This window comes from Heptranchias perlo, chromosome 26, assembly GCF_035084215.1.
Source record: "Heptranchias perlo isolate sHepPer1 chromosome 26, sHepPer1.hap1, whole genome shotgun sequence".
In the NCBI taxonomy this organism is placed as follows: Eukaryota; Metazoa; Chordata; class Chondrichthyes; order Hexanchiformes; family Hexanchidae; genus Heptranchias; species Heptranchias perlo.
In genome coordinates, this window is record NC_090350.1 from 27,918,162 (window position 1) to 27,940,679 (window position 22,518).

The 22,518-nt window shown below is 39.3% G+C and overlaps 1 protein-coding gene across 1 annotated transcript; it reads right to left on the minus strand.

The window, feature by feature from the left end:
• Window positions 1-358: 358 nt before the first annotated feature.
• LOC137342833 (syncoilin-like) lies at window positions 359-21,723 on the minus strand. The gene is made up of 4 exons (XM_068007017.1): window positions 21,646-21,723; window positions 8,361-9,140; window positions 2,831-2,955; window positions 359-618 (listed from the first exon to the last, which is right to left on the minus strand). The coding sequence occupies exons 2-4, from the start codon at window positions 9,132-9,134 to the stop codon at window positions 549-551; spliced, it is 969 nt and encodes a 322-aa protein (XP_067863118.1). The 5' UTR covers window positions 9,135-9,140; window positions 21,646-21,723; the 3' UTR covers window positions 359-548.
• Between the last annotated feature and the right edge of the window lie 795 nt (window positions 21,724-22,518).

A 22,518-nucleotide genomic window follows, 5' to 3' on the forward strand; every position in this document is an offset into this window, starting at 1 on the left:
TGTGAAGAAGTGCTTCTTGATATCACTCCTGAATGGTCTGGTTTTAATTTTAAGATCATGCCTCCTTGTTCTCGACTCCCCCACCAGAGGAAATGGTTTCTATCTACCCTATCAACTTTTAAAAATCATGTTAAACATGTCAATTAGATCACCCCGTAATCTATATTCAAGGGATTACAAGCCTCGTCTATGCATCCTGTCCTCGTTATTTAACCTTTTTAGCCCTGGGATCATTCTGGTGACTGCGCTGCATCCCCCTCCAAGACCAATATATCCTCTTCAGTGAGGATTTTGCTGGTTGTTGAGAAATATTGTCTACTGATCTGTTTTTAGTCAATCTTGCTGCAAGTGGCAAAACTTTTGTTTTTAATTAAAAATTTTATTAACATCTGAAAGATAATAAGTTACAAAAAATTCCTTACTTTTAAGTATGATATATCTTTGTGAATCTGGATTATTGACATCAAAACAAGTACCTTTCTCACTTTCATAGGAAAAAAAATGAATTTGATCACTTTGTTATTTAAATTGTCTCCCAACCATCTGATTTATTTTGGATTCTTCAAATCTAACTTGTTTGAAGATTCAATAAGATTTCCGCATGCTGTCAAACGACCCCTGCAAATAAAAACACATTGTCAAGAAACTTTTTTTCAAAGGGAAAGTAGAATTGAAATACTTTTGGTAGAATCATATTGTTTCTTTCCTTCCTCCCCCCAAACCCCTTCAAGGACAGTAGAGGAGGATATCACAGCTGAGCTCAATTTAACATGCACCCACTTACTTTCCATCACAGTTCACTGAATAACAATTGAGAGCCCTGGTTGATTTCCCTCCCTCTCCAATTATAGTGCCTGCTATTGAGAGGAGATGACCATTTCCCTGGTTCTATGCTGGCAGCTTAAAAGGTTCATTAGTCAGTTTTGCCTAACCTGTAGAGGACTGAGTGTTTGGGAGTAAGTGTCAGCTAAGTTGATGGGGAGAGTGAGATGATTTTTTTTTTCATCCGATTTTTGCACAAGCTTTTGAATCTGGCAGTCAAAAGCTAATTAGAGGTAAACATTGTTAGGACAGAAGGCTTGTCTGGAGCATAAATATCAGCATAGACCAGTTGGGCTGATTAGCCTGTTGCTGTGCTGTAGATTCTAGGTAATAGCCAATTGAAGATTTGGGATCAACTCTGGGACAATCTTAATGACTTTTTGCCTGATGAGCTACCTGGAGGACCTGAAGATACAATTTTAAAATGAGAATTTACAGCTTGTAAAGTTATCTCCAATGAATTGTGAAGCTGTTGAAATTAATGTTCAGTAGAAAATTTGGCTCCTGAATGAAACATATATCTGTAATAGGATTATAGTGAAACTAATTTTGGTATTCTGTTTTTGTATTTTCCTTGAAGTATAGGTATACAGTTAAAGTGTTCCAGGTTCAAGCAATGGCTTCAGTATCTGATGATTAAAGTCCTGCTAGTTGATAAAAGGAGTTGTACTTTACAGCAAGTAAATTTGCTAAACACATCATTACATTTCAAGTGACTTGTGTACTTTTTAAATTTAAAACACATCTAAGTGCTTGAACACTTGCTGCAAGTCAATGCACTTTTTTTAAACTTGATGTTTGTATAAAAGTTAATTAAGTAAATCTTGTAAACAGTGATTTGTTAATTTGACCATCTAAAGCTATCTGTCAGAATCTATTTGGTTTATAGAATCTTCTGCTCAAAGGTAATGTTTTGCATCAGGCTTGCATTCATGTAGCACCCTATTTAAAGCCTCGCAAAGCACTGCTTAGTTTGAGCTTGGCTCTGTTGGTAGCATTCTCGCCTGAGTCAGAAGTTATGACAAATGAACACATGAGCCACAATTTTGAGGCATGCAGTGGGTTGGAAAATCATGCGTCTTCCCTTGTGTGACTGATTTGTAGGGCACCTAGTTTTTCAACTGGTGATTTGGGGGCAAATAATGATGCTGTGCTGCATTTTGATAGTTAATTACCATTGAAAATGTTGAATTTTATGTCTTTGAGTGAGGCTAAAGTCGCTTCACTACTGCTAGTGTTTGGTTGCTGGAGGTGGTAGCCACCTTCTGGTACCTTGCAAAACTAGTTGTTATTGATGCATGAATAGATAGTGAGTATTGGCAGGCTATTTTACCACTTGAGGATCACAGCTGAGTTCAATCATCTTTCTCCCCCAATATCCACATACATGCACTTTCTAGCAGGGATCACTAAATAGTGATCAGGACTGGCCATCCAAGTTGTCTCCCACCCCTCAGAAACTGCAGTCTCTTATTGAAATCTGTAGACTACATCGAATGTGGGGCCTTTCTGTTCTGTCCTGTTTGACTGTTCTATACTGGGCTGTGTCTTTACTAACAGCTTTTTGATGATGGTCATTTAAACAGTTTTTCATGAGGTGAAGTATAAAAGGAATATTGTAAACAAACCCTTTTCCATTAGAGGTAATGAAATGTCTCTTGTTTAAACTCAGCTAATGTATGCTGAAACTTGTGAGCATGATTTAGACAAATCAGCCAAGGAATTAAGACTAGATGGGATGATCAAATGCCATTCTTTAATTGCTCAGAATCTGTCACCGATAATATAGAATTTCAGCTGTTGTAGTGTCATCCTTTGTGAAAAAGGGAAGGCAAAATTTTTTTTCCTGATACACTCTGCTGGTTGATGTAATATTGTGCAGTGATCATGCACTTGTAAGCTTTGAGGGCCACCTTACAAAATCTTTTACCTTGACGGTGGAGAGCCAGCATTGTTTTGATATGTTTGTCCAACTGCAGCTACTTTTAAATAGAGATTTGGCACTTACTTGTAAACGGATAAATCCTCAGATAGGCTCTCTTTCAAGTTCTTGATGTCTTCGTTCTTTTTTTTCTGTTGTGCAAGTTCGGTTTTCAAGATACTGACTTTTAATTCCAGCTCCTTTTTCTGTTCCTGTTAAATTTATAAATGTCCATTGGAAAAGATACTTTTAAATACCTTTGCAGAAAATTTGTATAGTAATGCTACAGAAATACAGTAGCTTGAACTTCATAGTAAAGGTGCATTTTAAGAAAATTTCTGTCTTTGGAATCAACAAAACAACTTCAACTTCAATGTAGCAAAACAACTCAAGCTGCTTCACAGTTGGGGGTCAAACCCAAGCAGTTGGTGGGGGCGGGGGAGATAATTTGGGGAGATAGTTAAAGGCACGGGTGACTGGTTTTGTGCAGGAAGGTGGGGAGAGTTGTGTCACGACAAACAGCTTTAAGAAGAGAGTTCCATACTGTTGTGGCAAGTTGGCTGAAGGCTGTGCCACCCATGGTAGAGTAGAGAGGAAGGGGGAACACTCAGCAACCACAGATAGAAGAGCAAAGTTAGTTGGAGGAAATTGCAAAGAAAGGGAGGGCCAAGGTCATGGAGGTAGTTGAAGATGAGGACAAGAATTTTGAACAAACCGCAAATTGCAGCAAGGCTTCAATAGAATTTCTATTAGTAATATTCTACATTTGATTATTTTGCCCTGGCTATAGTAGCTTCCTCCAGCTTGGAAACCATAGGCATCCAAAAAAGATATGTTCCCACAGGTTTGTTAATTTATAGGAGACAGTTTCCATGCTCCTGTGTTGGCAGCACATGAATGTGTCCGGCATAGGGCAAAATAAATTGGGCGTCAAGTCTGGAAATGTGCTGCCTAGTATTTTCCTACAGGGCAGAGCTTGAGGCTTACGTTGCTGCAGTGCGTGAGCTTTGTTAAAAGCCCCTAAAATGTCAATTAATGTGGAGCTTCCTTGCCTGATATTTCCCATTGCTTCCCTCCTCCAGTGTGCCATCATTGCTGTGAGCCTGTGTAAAATAGGTGTACTTTGAAATGGACACCCTGGTCCGTGGCAGTAAAGCTCTTGAAGCTGTAATGTCGCTTTCTATTGTAAGTGGTGGGGAAGGAGCATATCTTTGGTTTAGTATTTGCTATCTTTTTGTAGGTTTCATTGTTTTTTAGGTCATTTCTCAGTGTACTGTTGATTTTACCTTTGTGTCTACACGTACTGTTCAGGGGAATTGCCCTCTGAATAGTAACAGTACACTGGGCTTTCCTCTGGAAATTCCTCTTGGCTAGATGATGAAGAATTCTACAGGTACAAACATAGGAAAATGAGCCAACTCCCATTGGTGAGACCAATTGATTTCCTGCACCAAATGCTGGCTGGAATAATCACCACTGTTGTATGTTGGCAATTTAGGAATCTGGATTGTTGACAACTAACCAAGTATTAACATATCAATCAAAACAAAAGCAAAATACTGCAAATGTTGGAAATATGAAATAAAAACAAAATATGCTAGAAACACTCAGCCAGTCAGGTAGCATCTGTGGAGAGAGGAAAGTAGGGTTGACGTTTCAAGTTAATGACCTTCTTTCAGAACCCATCCACCCGAAACATTCGGCATGATGAGCTTCGTTAAAGATGTTAACAGCTCCATCTGCTGGTCTTTTTCTGTAAATACAGGTGCATCTTTGGACAATCAATGTAACATTTAAAATATGTTCAAGGTTTTATATGCAGACTGATTTCACTTGTTTTTGCTGATTGTAAGAAATCCCTTCTACCTTGAATGTTCCCCACACCCCTTCACTTGAAGATGGTGATTCATGATGGGATCAATACTGGAGACCCACCATCGCGCAACAAAGTCTCATGGCCAATAGTGGGTCATCAGTAAGAGCATAAGAATTAGGAGCAGGAGTAGGCCATATGGCCCCTCGAGCCTGCAATAATGACTGAGCATCCACAGCCCTCTGGGGTAGAGAATTCCAAAGATTCACAAACCTCATTAAAGTGGCTGCTCTTCATGTGTGAAGCGAACTATTCCGTTATAAGAGTCATCGCAGCTGAATTTGCTCCTGCCCTCACCTGATATTCATACATCCACACTTCTAGATCTGGATCACCAGACAGTGATCAGGAGTGGGAGGTCTGGACATGTGTTTTTTTTTGGCCCTCCCTATGCCAGGCACTCTGAGGTCAACCACCACTACAAATATTATTCAACAAAGATCTGAAAACGAACCTGAGACCTTCCTGGTTTGGAAGGCTTAGTGTTGTGTTGTGTTTATCCACTGAGCCACTGGGGTGAACAATTAGTTCAGTTTAATTGCAAGTAGGATTTCCATCAGCAGATTCAAATGGGGAGCTGCACTATAATAGTCTGGCACATCATCAAAAGAAATAGCTAACAGCAGGCACCCAGAGTGAACTGAATATCACAACAGCTGGAACAAGGGTTAGATTTAGTTGAAGAGTTGCCAACTCTAATTGGACGTATTCCTGGAGGTTTCATCACATGACCCCCCCCCCCCCCCCCCCGCCTCCAACTGCCTCGCCTGGTCAAACGACCTTTTTTTCCATCGCCAATATTTTTATAACTAATAAACGAAAGTGTTCAAAGCAAATGGAAAAAAAAGCACAATTGTTTTAATGACCCTATGATCTGTTCTCTTGGGTTGCTCGCAGCAGTGTCCAGGAGATTAATCTTTAATTCCTAGAGACGCAAGGAGAATCTTGGAGAGTTGGCAACTCTATTTGGTTGTGTACTGTCATGTATCTGTTCCACATGATCTACATTCACTTTAGAAAATTTTAAAACCACAAAGGTGGGTTTTTCTGCTAAGACACAATGTCATGTTGTGAGCTACAGCCTTGTGACTTGCGCTTTCAAGAAAACCCTTGTTACTCATCAGTTGATCATTATACAAATGGTGCCTTACTTTTCTTTCCCTTCTCACTAATTTTATCTCCTAATTCCTCCTGCGCTGAGGGATTAAATCAAGTTGAGATACATTTTATAGAAAGTGGTGACCTCTTGGTAGCTGTTCATGTATCAGCCTGGACAGGGAGCATTAACCTCTGCACTTGCATTTCCAGCAGGGGGCATTGTACTGGATACTGATCAGGGACAGAAATCCTAGTCAATTTTTCTGATTTCTTCGCCAGCAATAACAGTGAAACTAACTATGGAAGCCCACCCTGATATTAAGATTGTCTGACTTAGCACATGAGGGTTCGAACCTGGAATACTTGTAATTTATGTGGCTCAGCATCATACTGCTTCAACCACTTACCAACTCCAACACCTCTGTTGATGCCACCTTATGCTGCATTTACACTTGTAAACAATTTTACAACACCAAGTTATAGTCCAGCAATTTTATTTTAAATTCACAAGCTTTCGGAGATTTTCTCCTTCCTCAGGCAAATGTTTCAAGATCTCGAAACATTTGCCTGAGGAAGGAGAAAATCTCCGAAAGCTTGTGAATTTAAAATAAAATTGCTGGACTATAACTTGGTGTTGTAAAATTGTTTACAATTGTCAACCCCAGTCCATCACCGGCATCTCCACATCATGCATTTACACTGCAGCTCCTGACCTCAGACAGCAGTGATGGTTCCTGCCAGACAGTAGCCTGTTCACACTGTCTGGCTGGAGCTTTGATTCTTCCACCCAGAAGAGAGCCCTGCGTGTATGTGAGCACTTTCTAAACCCAATTTGACACCGCACTGGAGTTACAGCCCACGTGCAATGGTGTGAGACTACTCATTCCAGGGAGCCTCACTTCACTTCTCCCTATAGAATAGGGTTAGGCCATGACTCTGGATTTACATGACAATTTTAGCATCAATATGAAGTGGAAATATCATTGCATGAAAGATGGAGTATAGCTACTGGGGAAATTGTTACTGAATCATTCATTAGATTTACGCTCAGGTTATAATATTTTGTCATGTGTCTGATGAGAAATAGTATAGATAAAATATCCCATGTCAAACTTTTGAGAAGAAAGCATCCGTTTAAAGGATATATTTAGCCAAAATCCAGCTATTTACAGAATAATTGAATATAAATTGACAACAAATGTTTGAATAGGTGAAAATAAATACATTTAAAACAGAAATAGACAGTTTCCTAGAAGTAAAGGGAATTAGGGGTTACGGGGAGCGGGCAGGAAATTGGACATGAATTTAGATTTGAGGTTAGGATCAGATCAGCCATGATCTTATTGAATGGCGGAGCAGGCTCGAGGGGCCGATTGGCCTACTCCTGCTCCTATTTCTTTTGTTCTTATGTTCTTAAAATAAGGATTATAAAGTAATGTATCCAAAAAACCAATGATGCATTATCTATGGTAGAATCACACTAATTTAAACCTGAAAGGGTAAGTAATAAAGCAATATGGAACATGCTCATCAAAACAAATGAAATAATTAAAGAACCAGTGATTAAAACAGAAAAGATGAGTCTTTTTTTTAAAGGAACCAACATTTCATAGAAATTACAGAACAGAAGGAGGCCTTTTGGTGCACTGTGCCTGTCACAGTGCTCGCTCCTCAGCTGGAACTATTGACTGTAATCCCATTTCCCTGCTCTTTCCTCAGATTCTTTTACATTCTTCCTTTTCAAATACTTATCCATTTTTAAAAAACGATATAATATTTACAACTTGAATAATCACTCATGGTAATGCGTTCCATGTTTAATAACCCTCTGTGTGAAGAAATTCCTTCTAACTTCCCTCTTCATTCTTCCTGATAAGCTTAAATTTATGCACCCCCTGGACAGTGGAAACAATCTTTGACTATTTACTCTCTCAAAACCTTTCATTATTTTGAACACCTCTATTAAATTCCTCTTAACCTTTTCTGTTCCAGTGAAAAAAAAGTCAATCTTTAAGCTTTTCTACGTAACTTTGGTCTCTCATTTTAGTGAATCTTCACTGTACCTTTTCCATGGTTCTAATCTCTTTCCTACAATGTGGTGCCCAGAATTGGATGTGATACTTCAACTATGACCTAACCAATGTCTTGAACAAATTCAACATTACTTCCTTGCTTCTGTATTCAATGTCCATTTGTACAAAACTCATAATTAAATCTACGAATAAAAATGAAAAGCAAAAATAAAAACTGAAAATACACACTAGATTTGGGTGTAGACCCTTCACAGGACTGATGCATTACAAAGGGTCCTTCCCCAAAATCTTAACCCGTCTTTACAGATGCTCACTGACCTGTGTGTTTTTAGAATTTTATGTTTTTATTTCAGATTTTCAGGATTTGCAATTTTTTTCTTTTTGTCTGTACAAAACGAAAAATTGAAATAAAAAGAAAAAAATGAAGAGTAAGATGGAAAGAAATTAAAACAGGAAGAATGAACTTGCATTTATATAAGATTAAAAATAATGTAGTGCTCTCTCTTTAAGTCTACAGATCTGATTTAGGTGTTAAAGTGAGAAAGATAAACTTAAATTAAAATGAGAATGTTTGTGGAATATTTTATTCTAAAAAAATATTCAGTCTCTTTACCTGATACTGCAGAACATCCTCAGCCCATTTTCTCTGCATAAATTGTAGCTGTTCCTCAAGGTGCTGCCTCTGGGCGTAAAGCTTTGTCACCTGCTCTTGCAGTGGTTGCAGCTGTTTTATGAGGCATTTGATTTCCTTCTGTGTGTTTTGCAGTGATTTAGCACTGGTTTTACTCCACTTGTTGAGCTTTTCCAGTTTAGGTTGATAGTATTGCTCCAACCATTGCCTCTGCTCCACTAAAAAGCATTGAAATTCTGCACTTGTTTGACGGCTCTTTGATAGGGACAGAATGTTTTCAGTGTTTCTGTTATTTTCCAGCTGATGGATCATTTGGTTTATCTCTTCATGGCAGTGATCTTTAAGCACAGCCAGTTCATCAGAAAGTACCTGTACTTTGGATTCAAGTGCTTCCTGTACTAATGTAATTCGGGGAAGGTCTTGTTTATTAGCATCCAGTTTATATTTACAAGTCAGTTGGGCTTTAGTTATCTCAAACAGTTTCTTTTTAGTACACGTTATTTCTTCCTTGAAGTTATCACATTCAATCTCTGCTTTTGATTTACTTTGATAAAGCATCAACAGTTCTGTCCTCAGATCACCAATTTCTTGATGCATTGGTTCCTTCATGAAGATTAATTCTTTGATAAGAGTCTCCCTTTCTTCCAGGAGATGTTCCACAATCTGTATACATTTTTGGAAGTGTTTTCCTACTGCTTGCAATGAATCAACAGCCCTAATAATGTTTATGGGAGAGTCCTCTTGGAGTTCACTCATTTTATCCTATGATCATAGAGAGATTAAATAATTAGCTTACATTGACTAGAGTTTATACAGTTAGTAAAGTAGTAATCACCTGATGCTAAAAACATCCCATCCAAAATATGCAACATTATCCAGTTTGTTGTGATTGTTCATGTGTAATGTAGTAAAACCTCAGGTCACCCAACAAGCATATGAGTGGACTTGCCCTGCATCCAGCAAATTCACCTATTCTAAGGACCATGGACAAGAGCTCTCTACCTCCCTATCCTACTTTAAGATCCTCCTTAAAACACACCTCTTTGACCAAGCTTTTAGTTTGCCACCTAATATCTCCTCTTTTGGCTCGGTGTCAATTTTGGTCTGATTATGCTTCTGTGAAGCACCTTGGGATGTTTTTCTACGTTAAAGGCACTATATAAATGAAAGTTGTTGTTGTTGCTGCTGAGATGCTTATTGTACAATTCACATAATCATCACCAGTCAGAATTGGGAAGGAAAGAGGCACAAAAGATGGCTGCTGGGGAAATTGCCATTTGATTTTTCATTACATTTACACTCATCGTCGCTGGGTCAAAATCCTGCAACTCCCTACCTGACAGCACTGTGGGAGAACCTTTGCCACACGGGACTGCAGCGGTTCAAGAAGGCGGCTCACCATCACCTTCTCAAGGGCAGTTAGGGATGGGCAATAAATGCTGGCCTTGCCAGCGATGCCCACATCCCATGAACAAATAAAAAAAAGCTTATAATGATGTTGTTATAGTGACTTATAGGTGCAAGTTGTATACATCCAGAATGTACATACATTTGTGTCAATTTTTATTCCTTATGAGTTTGATCCAGATTTTTAAATGTAATTTGGCTGAAGCTTTCTAGTTGGGACACTTTTAATGGAAATGAAATCATCTCATTTATTAGATCTAATTTAAACTTTATCCTACTTTTGGAGAAAATAATAAATTGGGTGAGAAAGTGGCTAAAATCTAAAGACATTTATTTGTTTGTCTGCTGGTTCAGGTAGTAAATACACTATCCCGTGTGGAACTGAGCCATGCAAACCATGAAGGTTTTGGGGTTCAATTCCTTGCCTGTGCTGAGTGAACTGACTTCAGCCAGGTTGTAGCAGAGATGGTACAATTATCCTCGGTGGCCCTGGGCTAGGAAGGTGACAAATTAGCTAGGGTTGCTTTCAAAATTTGTGGACTTCAAGAGGAGTGTGATGCGCCCTCTCCCCAAGGTGAAATGGTCTGCTGCTGCTCACTGTCAAGGCTCATACATAAGGAATGGTCACTTGGGTGAGGTAATGGAGGGTGGCCGACAACCATGGAGTCTTATCTAGTGTGAATCTGGAGAGTAGGGGGAGAAAACTGGGAGAGGACGTTTGTTTTAAGAAGACATTACTTGCAATTAGATTCTCATCCATAGATCAGAAAAATAAAATCCTACAGACTCTGCCAAGACATTGTTATCTAATTAACACAAGTACGTATTACACCAGTAGGTTCCCTCCATAATCTTATTCTACCATGCCCCTGCATCCTTCAGTCATGTCCCAGCTTGTACTCTCCATTCGTCTGACTCTGGTGTTAATGTGTATCCATCCCCTTTCTCTGCTCCACCATCTTGCCTCTTTCCCTCCATCTCTCCCCACTTCAAAAGCCACCTCAAAACCTATTGCTTTGACTATGCTTTTGGTCACTTCCCCATACTCTTCCCATTATTACTCTTTGGTATCTGTTTCCCCCTCTTTTTTTTACTTCTGTGAAACCCTTTATTATATTAAAGATACTATATAAATGCAAAACAAATGGAAAAATGTTGTACGTTGCCTAGTTACTAGGCTAATTTTTAAAATCTTGATTTATAAAGCCATTGCTGCATTACACTAGTAGGGATCATCCGTATTGGTTTGCCAATTAAAATTTGTGCATTGTATGAACTGAGCTAAGATTAGTGATGTGATCGTTTGAACTGATCTAAGATTAGTGATGTGATCTATCCATCTCTATACCATTTAGATATAAAATTTTATAAGATGTCACTCTTTACAGATATGCAGAAGTGAAAATAAGATTCATGTTCTGAAAAGTGCCAAGGAATCCTGAATCTTTGCCAAAAATGTTATTTGTCTCCCAAAAGTTACAGTAAAAGCTGATGTCAGGCGGATACAGCTGGCTTTCAACATTTTGCAACATCCTAGAAACAAGCAAACCACAAATGATAAGCCTGGGATGGCATTCATGGATTAATACTGCTCTATTCCTTTGGGAAATTATTACTGAATTAGCTGTTTTTTGTTGTAGTTCAACTATTATCACAAATTATGACAACATTTGTAAGTTGCAACTAGAAGAAAAGATATGTTTATACATTGCAGTTTAATTTTGTTAGAACATGCTGTGAACAGTCAAATCCACGTTCACTTAAGTGTCCGTCTGGTTTCATTATATTTTTGGATAGGATTTGCAGCTAGACTAAATTAATATGTGAATTATTACCTGTACTGCTAATTTGTAGGAACATTACAGGCCCTTGGTGTCCTCCCTAACTTATACAATGCAGCACAAGTGTCAAGAAATAACCATCTCTGAACATACTGATTAAGGAACAAAGTGCCATGTAAACGGGAAGGGTAAGGAAATTCATTCTAGATGGATGGATCCAAACTGAATGCAATTGGCTCTGTTAATGTGGAGTCAGTAATTCCTGTTGAGTACTGGTTGTGCTTTATGCAACTTTTGTCCACCCTGACCTCTTGCAATAGGATTCCATATCATTTATTGCTTCCCCGAACAGCAACAGTTCGCATTTATATAGCGCCTTTAATGTAGGAAAAGGTCCCAAAAGAATGACCGAGCCAAAGGAGATTTTTGGATGGGTATCAAAGAGGTAGGTTTTAAAGAGGATCTTAAAGGAGGAGAGAGAGGTGCAGAGGTTTAGGGAGGAAATTCCAGAGCTTTGGGCCTAGATGGCTGAAGGCATGACTGCCAATGTCGGGGTGAAGGGATGCGCAAGAGGGAAGAGTTGGATGAACACAAAGTGCTTGGAGGGCTGCAGGGCTCTAAGACAATTGTAAACAATTTTACAACACCAAGTTATAGTCCAGCAATTTTATTTGAAATTCACAAGCTTTCGGAGGCTTCCTCCTTCCTCAGGTGAACGTGGAAATGAAATCCTCGAACCTATCGCATTTATAAATCACAGAACAAACGCGATAGGTTCGAGGATTTCATTTCCACGTTCACCTGAGGAAGGAGGAAGCCTCCGAAAGCTTGTGAATTTCAAATAAAATTGCTGGACTATAACTTGGTGTTGTAAAATTGTTTACAATTGTCAACCCCAGTCCATCACCGGCATCTCCACATCAGGGCTCTAAGACGTTACAGAGATGGGAGGAGATGAGGCCGTGGAGGAATTTGTAAGGGTTAAGGGTCATGTCACATACATTAAATTATAAGCGCTTTCAGTGGAACTGATTAGTTTCTGATATATCTACAATTGAGAGTTCCCACTGCAGCATGTCTGTCTGCAGCTATTTTTACAGTTTAGTCAGCAAATTCCCTATCCCACTATCAATTTACATATATGGCACAAAATAACTTGATGCTGAGCTTATGTAAAAAAAAGTAATCGCAGATGGTCGCTTTGTTATCATTCAAAATTGTTTGTGAAATTAAAAATTATAGTGCACAGATCAGTTAAGTATATGTCTCACTTTCAAAAGACCAACTGAACAAAATTATATTTTATTTTTGTCATCTAACTGATGACCAATGTTGATATCTTAATGGAACGTGAAATATATATTGAACTGAGTTGCCTGCCCATATTTGTAGTGGTATGTTGCAGTTGCTACTAGATATGTAAACATTCAAATCTATTCTGGTTTTGAAGTCTTATACCATGAGTGCCAGTGTGTCAGACCCTAGATGCCTCATCGAATGCAGATAGCTTTTCACCCGGTAGTTTGATAAGAAAACACAAGCTCGGATTTTCCGTTGCCAGTTGTCTGTTTTCGAGGCAACAGTTGGTAGCGAATGGGTGGGAGTTCCATCTCACAGGAATTTCCTACACACCATTTCCCAACGATTGGATATCATTTCTAAAGGCACCCAGGATTGCTGGGGAATTGGCTGTGGCAGCAGCTGAATTACAGAGTCACGGTAAATAGCTTTAATCTTTCAGTCATTTTTAGACAATTTCTCATAATTTATTTGTTTTTCTTCTGCCAGTATTTAGGTGTTCACGAGCCTTTGTACCAACTCATCATTGTTTTTCCTTCAGCGCCATTACTGGCACCAATGGGTTTTCCAAATGGGAATCTGCTATTTACGGTGTTTGGAAGAAGAGGAAAACTTAGAGAGGGATCATCTTTGAGGGCAAGACAACACATGGCTCCTTTTCTCCATGGCACATAGCCTCCTCAAAACTCTCTCCCTTGTACCCGCCATCCTTACCTCCAGTGCCACATGTGAAGAACTCATGGATTTCTTTGTCTCTGTGCAGTTGCCTCTCCACCCCTGCTCTGGGCCTTCCCTAAGTCTCCTTGCACCTACCAACCCTATCTCTGATCCCCTGTCACTCTGCAGTTGCTCTCCCATCTCTTCCCCTCACCACTATCTCCAAACTTATCTCTTCCATGAGACCCATGCCCTGCTTCTTTGATCGCATTTCCGTTCAATTCCTGAACACTCAACTACACCTCTTGGCCCCATTAGGCTGACATTATAAATGGCTCTCTTTTCTCAGGCACTATCTCAAGTCCTTTCAAAATTACCATCATCATTCACCTCCTCAAATAGCCTGCCCATGACTCATCTGTCTTTTCCAAATACTGCCCTATCTTTAACCCCTCCTTCTTCTCTAAGGTCTTCAAGTGTTGTTATCTCCCAACTCCATGCTCCCTATCCAAAATTCTCTTCATTCAGGCACCCACGCTGTTTATAACACAAAGATGTCTCTGGTCAAAGTTACAAATGATTGTGATTGCGGTGTGCTGCCCTTATCATCCTCGACTCTCTGAAATATTGAATGTGGTCAACCACAAATTCCTCCTCCATCACCTTTCTTCCTTTGTCCATTCCCACGTGTGCTACTACCTGTCTGAATGCATCTCTAACAAAGCCATCTCTTCCTTTCCCCACACCGCCAGCTCCAGAGTCCTCCAAGGATCAATCTGTGGCGCTCTCCTCTTCCACATCTGCATGTTGCACCTCAGTAACGTCATCCGCAGGCATATGGTCAGTTTCAATACATATGCTAATAACACCAAGCTCTATCTCTGCACCACTTCTCTTGATGTCATGACCATCTCTACATGGTCAGTATGCCTGTCTACCATCAAATCGTGGATGAGTCCAAATTTGCTCCAACTCAGCATTGAGAGCTGCTCGCTATAAATGTGATTCTCTTGCCTCTGATTGTTTTGTCAGAGTCTGTGAGATGTTTGTAAAAGGATTTGGAACTCGTGTGATGAGAAGAATCTGACATAGTGGAGTTAGTTAACCAATCATATTAATAATTACTTTTTGTGTGGAACTATAGATGAAAATAAATATTATTACTCCATCATTCATTCAGCTGGGGGACCTATTTTCCTTTACTCTCTCATCAGTGTGAAACAATATATTATCTATTTTTAATTTGAAGTTGTTTAATTCAAATTATCTGTTAATTTGAATAGAAACTATGCAGAAAATGCTTCCTATGCTGTTTTTTGTGTGCTTAATTTGAATTACGGGATAATCCAATTTTTTTGAGCAAAAAAATAACTTCAAATTAGCTGGAGTAGACTGTATTTTAATAATTTGTCATGGATCTGGTTTCAATTTCCACCTCTATGACTCATTAGCACTGTAATTGCTAAAGAATATATAGTTTTATTGCCAACTGGGACCACACCCTTCATCAGTTCTTCATTCAGCAAATTGGTGAGAGAAACTGAAGTGTAGAGCAGAGTGTATTCCTATTACCATCATTCTGTAATAAGACCAAGTGCAAACAAAATATTTTTTCCCTTTCTTTTCCCACCAATTTTCTCCCTCCTCCTCTCCTGCAGGCGATGTCTCCTCTGGTACATTTCCACAGGTGCTGATCAGCCGGTGCTTCCCTGTCCAAGTGGCCATAATTTATTTGTGAGTCTTGTTGATATTGTTGGCAGACTGTTCGAATGTGTGGGGCATCACGTGGACTAATTTCTGCCACCACCTCCTAACCCAGAAGCACTGAGGCTAATTGTAGCCCTACTGCTACTCAGGCTGAGATCAGCTAATTCAACTCAGACCTGCAATTGAACCTTTCTAGTTCATGTGACTCAACTGCTCGCTCCATTGACCAGGTGATTAACCGTGGAAGCTAACTTTACCTAGTTATCACAATGAAAATCTGACTGTTTAACTTTAACTTAAATTGAGTTTCCCCTCATCATTAATTTGAGGGTAAATCCAGTTGATTCCTCTTTTTCTCTCCTTCTGGTCTCCTCAGACGTCACAGCAACTCCAGCAGAGAGGTCAGCTGAGGTTAAGGTTAGCCGAGTCCAATCCTGTCCACCTGAGCATTTCCAGCTGGGGGTCACTCAACAGTGACCAGGAACAAGAACCCTGCCTGATTGTCCCTTCCTTAGCTCAGGAGTCTGAAGTTAATTGTAGCACAACTATCACTTCCTGCCCAAGATCCACTAACAACGTAGAACAGAGATTGAACGTAGGATCTTCTCAGTCCATATGGCTCAGCTGCTTCCTGCCTTAACAAGCAGAGTTACTGAGGGAGCCTGTGTTTGCAGTGAATATTTGCAGCGTGATTAAGTCACAGTGTTATAAAAGTAGACTTGCTCCACGACGATGATTAAAATATAAAATTTACCTGCTCCAAGCCTCCTGTCACATTTCAGGATTTCTGACTATTTTTCCATGTAATAAACTTGGTACGATTCTTATTAAAATATTATTATTAATAATTTAAATTTAGCTTACGTGGGATTGAAATCCCCTACAGTAGTATAAAAGAAGGTGGGGAGGGGGGGTGATGCATATTAAAGCTAGATGATCCAGATTGCCTGAGACAAAGGAGATTTGTTGAGAAACATCCCGTAAATATTCTGGGAGCAAAAGCAGGTGTAACATGAGAGGCAAAACCAGGCAGCAAGTGTCTGTTTGCAGCACAGATGCAAGTAACTCTCCACATTCCAGACTAGAATATGTAAGGTCAGGACTAAAATTTATCATGATAACATCATCTCTGAAAATGGAAAATAGCATCTGGAAGTTATTAGGTTTGAGAAGTCTGTTAGTTTCCAAATGTCCAGCTTAGCACTGGAAGAACAAAGTTTTTTTTTGTTCAAGAATATTCACTTAATCCTTGACCTATTAATATACTTTACAGCTTTAAAATTTATTCCGCTTTAAATTTGTTGCATTCCATTTATTATGGAGAGATCACCGAATGATTCTATATAAACAGAGGACCTTGAAGAAATGTTAAGACAGAAGCACATGATGTTCCATTTCCTGCTTTAGATAGGATTATTTCAGTCATTGTAATTTCTCTTTCCCTCTGCTGTCCTTACCTGTCACATTATATCTGTTGCCTTGCTGAATGTGTTGCCTGATATTTTGGAATTACCAAATGTCTCTGTTTTATCATATTCTTTATTTCTATTTCAACCATTAGCTGAAAATGGACAAAAATATGCATGGTGTGCTAACTGAGGCAATCACTAGAATCTGTTGGCTTGTCCTTAATCTTGATAATAGACTATTGATGTGCAGCATAGAAAGACAAATTATTATTTTTCTGTCATCAGTTTGGTTTCGTAGCTCACACAGACAATCTGTCAAAGGCTCTAACAGACTTGGTGGGCCATTGTGAGGGCAGCCTGGTGAGTGAAAAGGCAGAGCAGGTTAATCCCTGTCTGTCTGGCATGAACCTTTTTCTGCACATTTTGTTGGATTTCTAAATGGTACTATTTCCCATATTAGCATATCTCTATTGAGACCAATAAATGGGCAAATGCATTCCTATATTGTAACGCACCTGTAAAAATTAATTGTCATTGACAGAGACTAGAAACCTTTCTGTTTTCTGGAAAACCTTTTCTTCTTCTGAATTCTTCACATTTCTATATTAAAATCAGAGCTCATACTAGCTTGATGATCATCAAGATTAATAACTAGACAAGATGTCCATTATTAGCTTCAGTCAAGGCATTGTGGTGTTTTTGCCTTTTTAAAAATGAGTTTACATTTGATGGGTCCAATTCAAACAAATTTTCATTCCTTGTAGTCTCATATCTAATCTCTTTATATTTAAAGATCCCTAAATTCCTCAGGAGTTCCACTGATCTCCTACCCTCACTCTAGCAGGAAAATAGCTGAATACCAATAAAAATTCCTGCTTCTGCCAGAAATTTCCTGGAGTTTCCTAGTTGTCTTGTAAGAGGTGAAACCTCTGTCTACCTCTTACAAAGCAAATGATGGGAAGGGGACAGAGTCAGGGTTGGGGACTCCCTACACCAGGTTTTTCCATATGGTAGGCTTGACTAGGATGCCAGTATAGACTGGTTTGTCGAGTGAGTGGGGACATACCAGCCTCCACAAGGGCTCAGGGGGCTGAGGGGGACCATAGCTGGGGTTGGGGCACAGATGGGCTGGCACTAGAGTTTGAGGCTGCCATGGGCAGATGGGCACCAGAGATGTGCCTGATGAAGTACTTGTGCCCACCTGCCCCATCGTAATAAGATGTTCTTCCACTGACCTCACAAATTCCAGCAGGGTCCATACTGGTGGGCACAATCCCTGCATCACTGCTGGGATCACGAGACACGAATATCCAGCCTCAAAGTTTTTAAACAGATGAAGTATGTAACGTTCTGTGACAATGGGACTAGAATATTGAACAGAATGAGAATCTTTGCCATCTCTCTTCTTTCTGAACTACAAGGTCTTGCTTCCCATCAGCTCTATTTTTAGAGCAACCATCGGTGCAGATCTGATGGGCTGAATGGCCTGTGTCTGTCCTGTAACATTCTGTGATTCTACGAAATGTGCCATTGTAGGTGGGCCCTTCTTTACAGATTGAAAATCTGGGCACTTTAGCTGACTGGTGGATTGAGGACTGGTGTCAGGCAGTGATACAGTAGTGGTGGGTCCGAGCAGGGCATTTGGACACAGCCATGCACACTGAGCAGCACATTAGCATGAAGTGATGTACTGGCAGTATGTCTAAACAGGGTACTCAAATAACCTGCTGAACGAATGTTGTGTCTGAGCAGGGCACTGGAATGCAGTGGGCGACTAGTGGTATGTCCAGGCAAGATGTTGGGATACAGTAGTGAACTCACAATGTAGGGCACTGGGAAGCAGTGAAGTGTGAGCAGTGTGTTAGTGAGGGAACTTATAAGTGGTCGGTGGTTCTTTCAACAGTTAATGAAGCTTGTTGTCACATATAGATATGATGATGATAGCATGGCAACTGTGTAAATGCTACTTTTGTTTTTGCAGTTGCCATGTAAGTATGATAAAAATAGAACTTTTATTTTGAAGATACAAACCAGATAGCTCATTGAGATGTCATATCTTTTTTTAAAAGAAAATTCCAACCAATTTGGATTGGACAGTCTGGTTTTTGGGTGATTGTCAAGAAAATTTCTAAAATGTAAACTGGAGACCAAAAGGGTTAAATTTGTCTTGGGCAGTAGTGCTAAATAGGTGAGAGTGAATCGGCAGCCCTGTTTTACACTCTGCCCGATTTTCTTTCCTGTCCAAGACAAATTTCACCCCTCAAAACTCTGATTTTTTAGACCAGAGGTCCGTTGTTTTTTTTACTTTAGTAAAATTGCAGTGTCTGTGATTCCCACGCCATCTTGTCATCATGTTGTTGTCTGACAGATAATAGGAATAGAAATTCAACATGGGAGGCATCGGCGAATGGGCGGGATTGCATCACCCGCCCGTTGTACTCCCCGCCCATTACATGCCCCGCCCTATGTATGCCCCGTTCCATTGAAGTCAATTGAAAGGAATATCGGGCGGACCGTATAACAGGCGATACAGTCTGAGACCAATTTCTGTCCCAATGGATCTCACAATATCATTTGTTGGTGCAGCAGATTTAAAATTCATAGACCTTCCCGCATTTTATGCTATCACCAGCAACCTCTTTGAAGTAGGCCGTGAAGAGAGATGACGCTGAAGCCCAGTTTAGCACTTGGCTACAGGCAGCAAACCTAAAGAGCCAATTCATTTCAATCATTCCATCTGTGCAATCAAATCATAGAATCATAGAATCATAGAAAGGTTACAGCACAGAAGGAGATTCAAAGTGGCTGATTTCCTTTTAATGAGAGCAGTCAGGAACTCCTTTCAAAAGGGTCAGCATCAGCTTCTAGTCACTGGATTATGATGTCAAACTGTAAGCACCACCATTGCAAAGAAATAGGTTAGTAAATGGAAATGACAATTTCAACATTTGTAGTTCCTGTGTAGGTGAAACCCTTAAAATGCATTGGCTCTGGGAACAAAATATTGTTGTGTACATTAAATAAATGGATCAGAAATTGTCCATTAACTTAATGTTCTGGGGAAATAGGGAAGATGTTCTGGTGCAATATAACACCATGTCCCAGGAGAGTCAAAGTTTATTGATGAATCCTCCATAAATGGAGGATTCATCAATAAACAATGTCATAACAACATAGAATCCCTTTATACCAACCTAGGGTTCATAAAATGTCAATTAGATTTCTAAGTAAAGCCTGAAACAGGCTTTAGTCCAGAGGTAAAACAATTATATAGATTACATAGAATGTACAGCACAGAAACAGGCCATTTGGCCCAACAGGTCCATGCTGGTGTTTATGCTCCACATAAGCCTCCTCCCACCCTTCTATTCCTTTCTCCCTCATGTGTTTATCTAGCTTCCCCTTAAATGCATCTATACTAGTTGCCTCAACTACTCCTTGTGGTAGCGAGTTCCACATTCTCACCACTCTCTGGGTAAAGAAGTTTCTCCTGAATTCTCTATTGGATTTATTAGTGACTATCTTATATTTATGACCTCTAGACATTGCATACTGGGCTAGGAGAGCCCATAATGAAGCTATTTTTTATGGATTTTATTTTATTTTATGTTGTTTATTTTTTTTTCTTATTTTAGATCTCTAGTATCATGCATTATTCCCTTGCTGAAAGACTCCTTCTGCCAGTGGCACTCTGTCATCACCCACTTGAAGGGGTGTGAAAATGGCCGGGATTGATTTTCCCTCCAATTCTCATAATCTTGGAACTCCTTCCCTTTCTCACTTTTCTCTTCCTCCTATAATCTACAAACTTGCAAAACTCCAGCCATTTTTTCACTATTTGCTTCATTAATCACCTATTCTTTTCAAGCTTGGTGGTGTCTTGTCCTACAAGCCTTGGCGCTTCATCAAGGTTTTTAAATTTAAACAAAAACCCCTCTCTTTTCTATACCTCCCTCTGACAGTCTGATTGAGATCAGGATCTCACCATGTGGTGAACTGTGACCTTGACCTTACAGGTAGCATGTTCACCACTGAACAGGGTCATTATGAGTCTAGCTTAAAAGGACAAAGTATATTAGGTTCTCTTTAATTTAAAGTCATATGTACTGTATTTGGATCTATAATTTGATGAAGTATATTTAGCAAGTTACTTATATATGTGATACATATGCATTAAAAATATGCCACATTGATAACTTATGTTACATGAAATAAAATAAAATATTCATTCAAAGGCTTTGAAAGTTAGGTTTTTTCAATACTTTTATTATTATATAAGCATAATGCAGTGTTTCAATAAGTGTCTACATCTATAATCACATCATGTGTGGTTTCTTGCAGCGTGAAATCACTCTTTTCGCTGGTCCAAGTCAATTGAATTTCAGAATTACTAAAGCCCAGCTGTACAACATTCTTTTTTTAATATCTCAGTTTTAAATTTTAAATACATTTAGTCAAAGATATTTGAAAGACTAAATATATGTACATTAAATTAAAACTAATAGCAAAGGTACACAATATTTTCACAGACTACCACACAGTGCTTTATCACTGAACATGTTTTTCAATTCCTACAAATCTTCCTTCCTATTTTTTTTACAAAATCAAATTCTGCTTGAACATGACTGATGCAACAAAATACACGGAGAGAAATGTCTGTTTGACTATATGAAATCCCAAATGTAGACAACTTCTGATTTGGTGGACTATGTGATAATGCTATTGCAGCCCTCCAAGAGCCCTGCAGGTTGAGGAATCTGTTGAGACTTGGCTGGTTTGCATGTGCCATACAAACAGACAATGCAAGAGAATGTGTGTCTCTTCAAACTCTAGCTGGCTTGCTTTACTAATGACAGTTTTTAGTCATGCAAAATGACTAACCTTTCATCATTAACATATTGAAAAATAGTTAGCTGCAAATACGAAAAGGATGCATATAAACTTTATGCTAAAGTTTATTCCCACATTATTTAATATATGTAGAGCAGGACAACGCAAAGATCTTACCGTGTCCTGTAGGAGCCACACTAGTGCTTCATGTAAGATTCAGAAAATGCAAAAATAAAGTATTGACTGTTGTTAAGAATAGCCCAGTGGGGAATGAGGTGACCTCAGAAACAGATTAGTTTACATCACCAGCTGTTAACCGATACTGCACATCTATGGCACTTCGATTGGATCATAACTCAAAATAATTTGTGTGCTATAGCTTCATATTGAACATTTAACTTAATAAATATATTAGCACAACTTCTGTTTTTAATTAGAACATGACCTTTGGAGAATAGTTAATAGTCATCAGTTATAGTTACATTTAAAACAAATTGCAGAGAGGCATTTCTAATCTTGCTCTCAATTTAAATTATAACAGTTGCTTTTTTATCTTTTGTGTTCATCAAGGCAAAGATATCACTGCTGGAGAGTGGAAAACTTTACAATCGACATGAAGTATGACCAGGTAAAGCATGGCAGGCCAAATGCTGAGTAACAATTCCACTACTCTGCCCAGCCTCACACGAACACCTCCCCCTTACTACATCAGTATGACTTTTTCCATTACTCACTGTAGCTATCACTGTAACTCCTGTGAGTAGATTGATTCCTGGGATGAGAGGGTTGTCCTATGATGAGAGATTGAATAAAATGGGCCTATACTCTCTGGAGTTTAGAAGAATGAGAGGTGATCTCATTGACACATATAAGATTCTGAGAGGGCTTAACAGGGTAGATGCCCTGAGGCTATTTCCCTTGGCTGGAGAGTCTAGAACTAGGGGGCATAATCTCAGGATAAGGGATCAGCCATTTAAGACTGAGATGAGGAGGAATTTCTTCACTCAGCGGGTTGTGAATCTTTGGAATTCTCTACCCCAGAGGACTGTG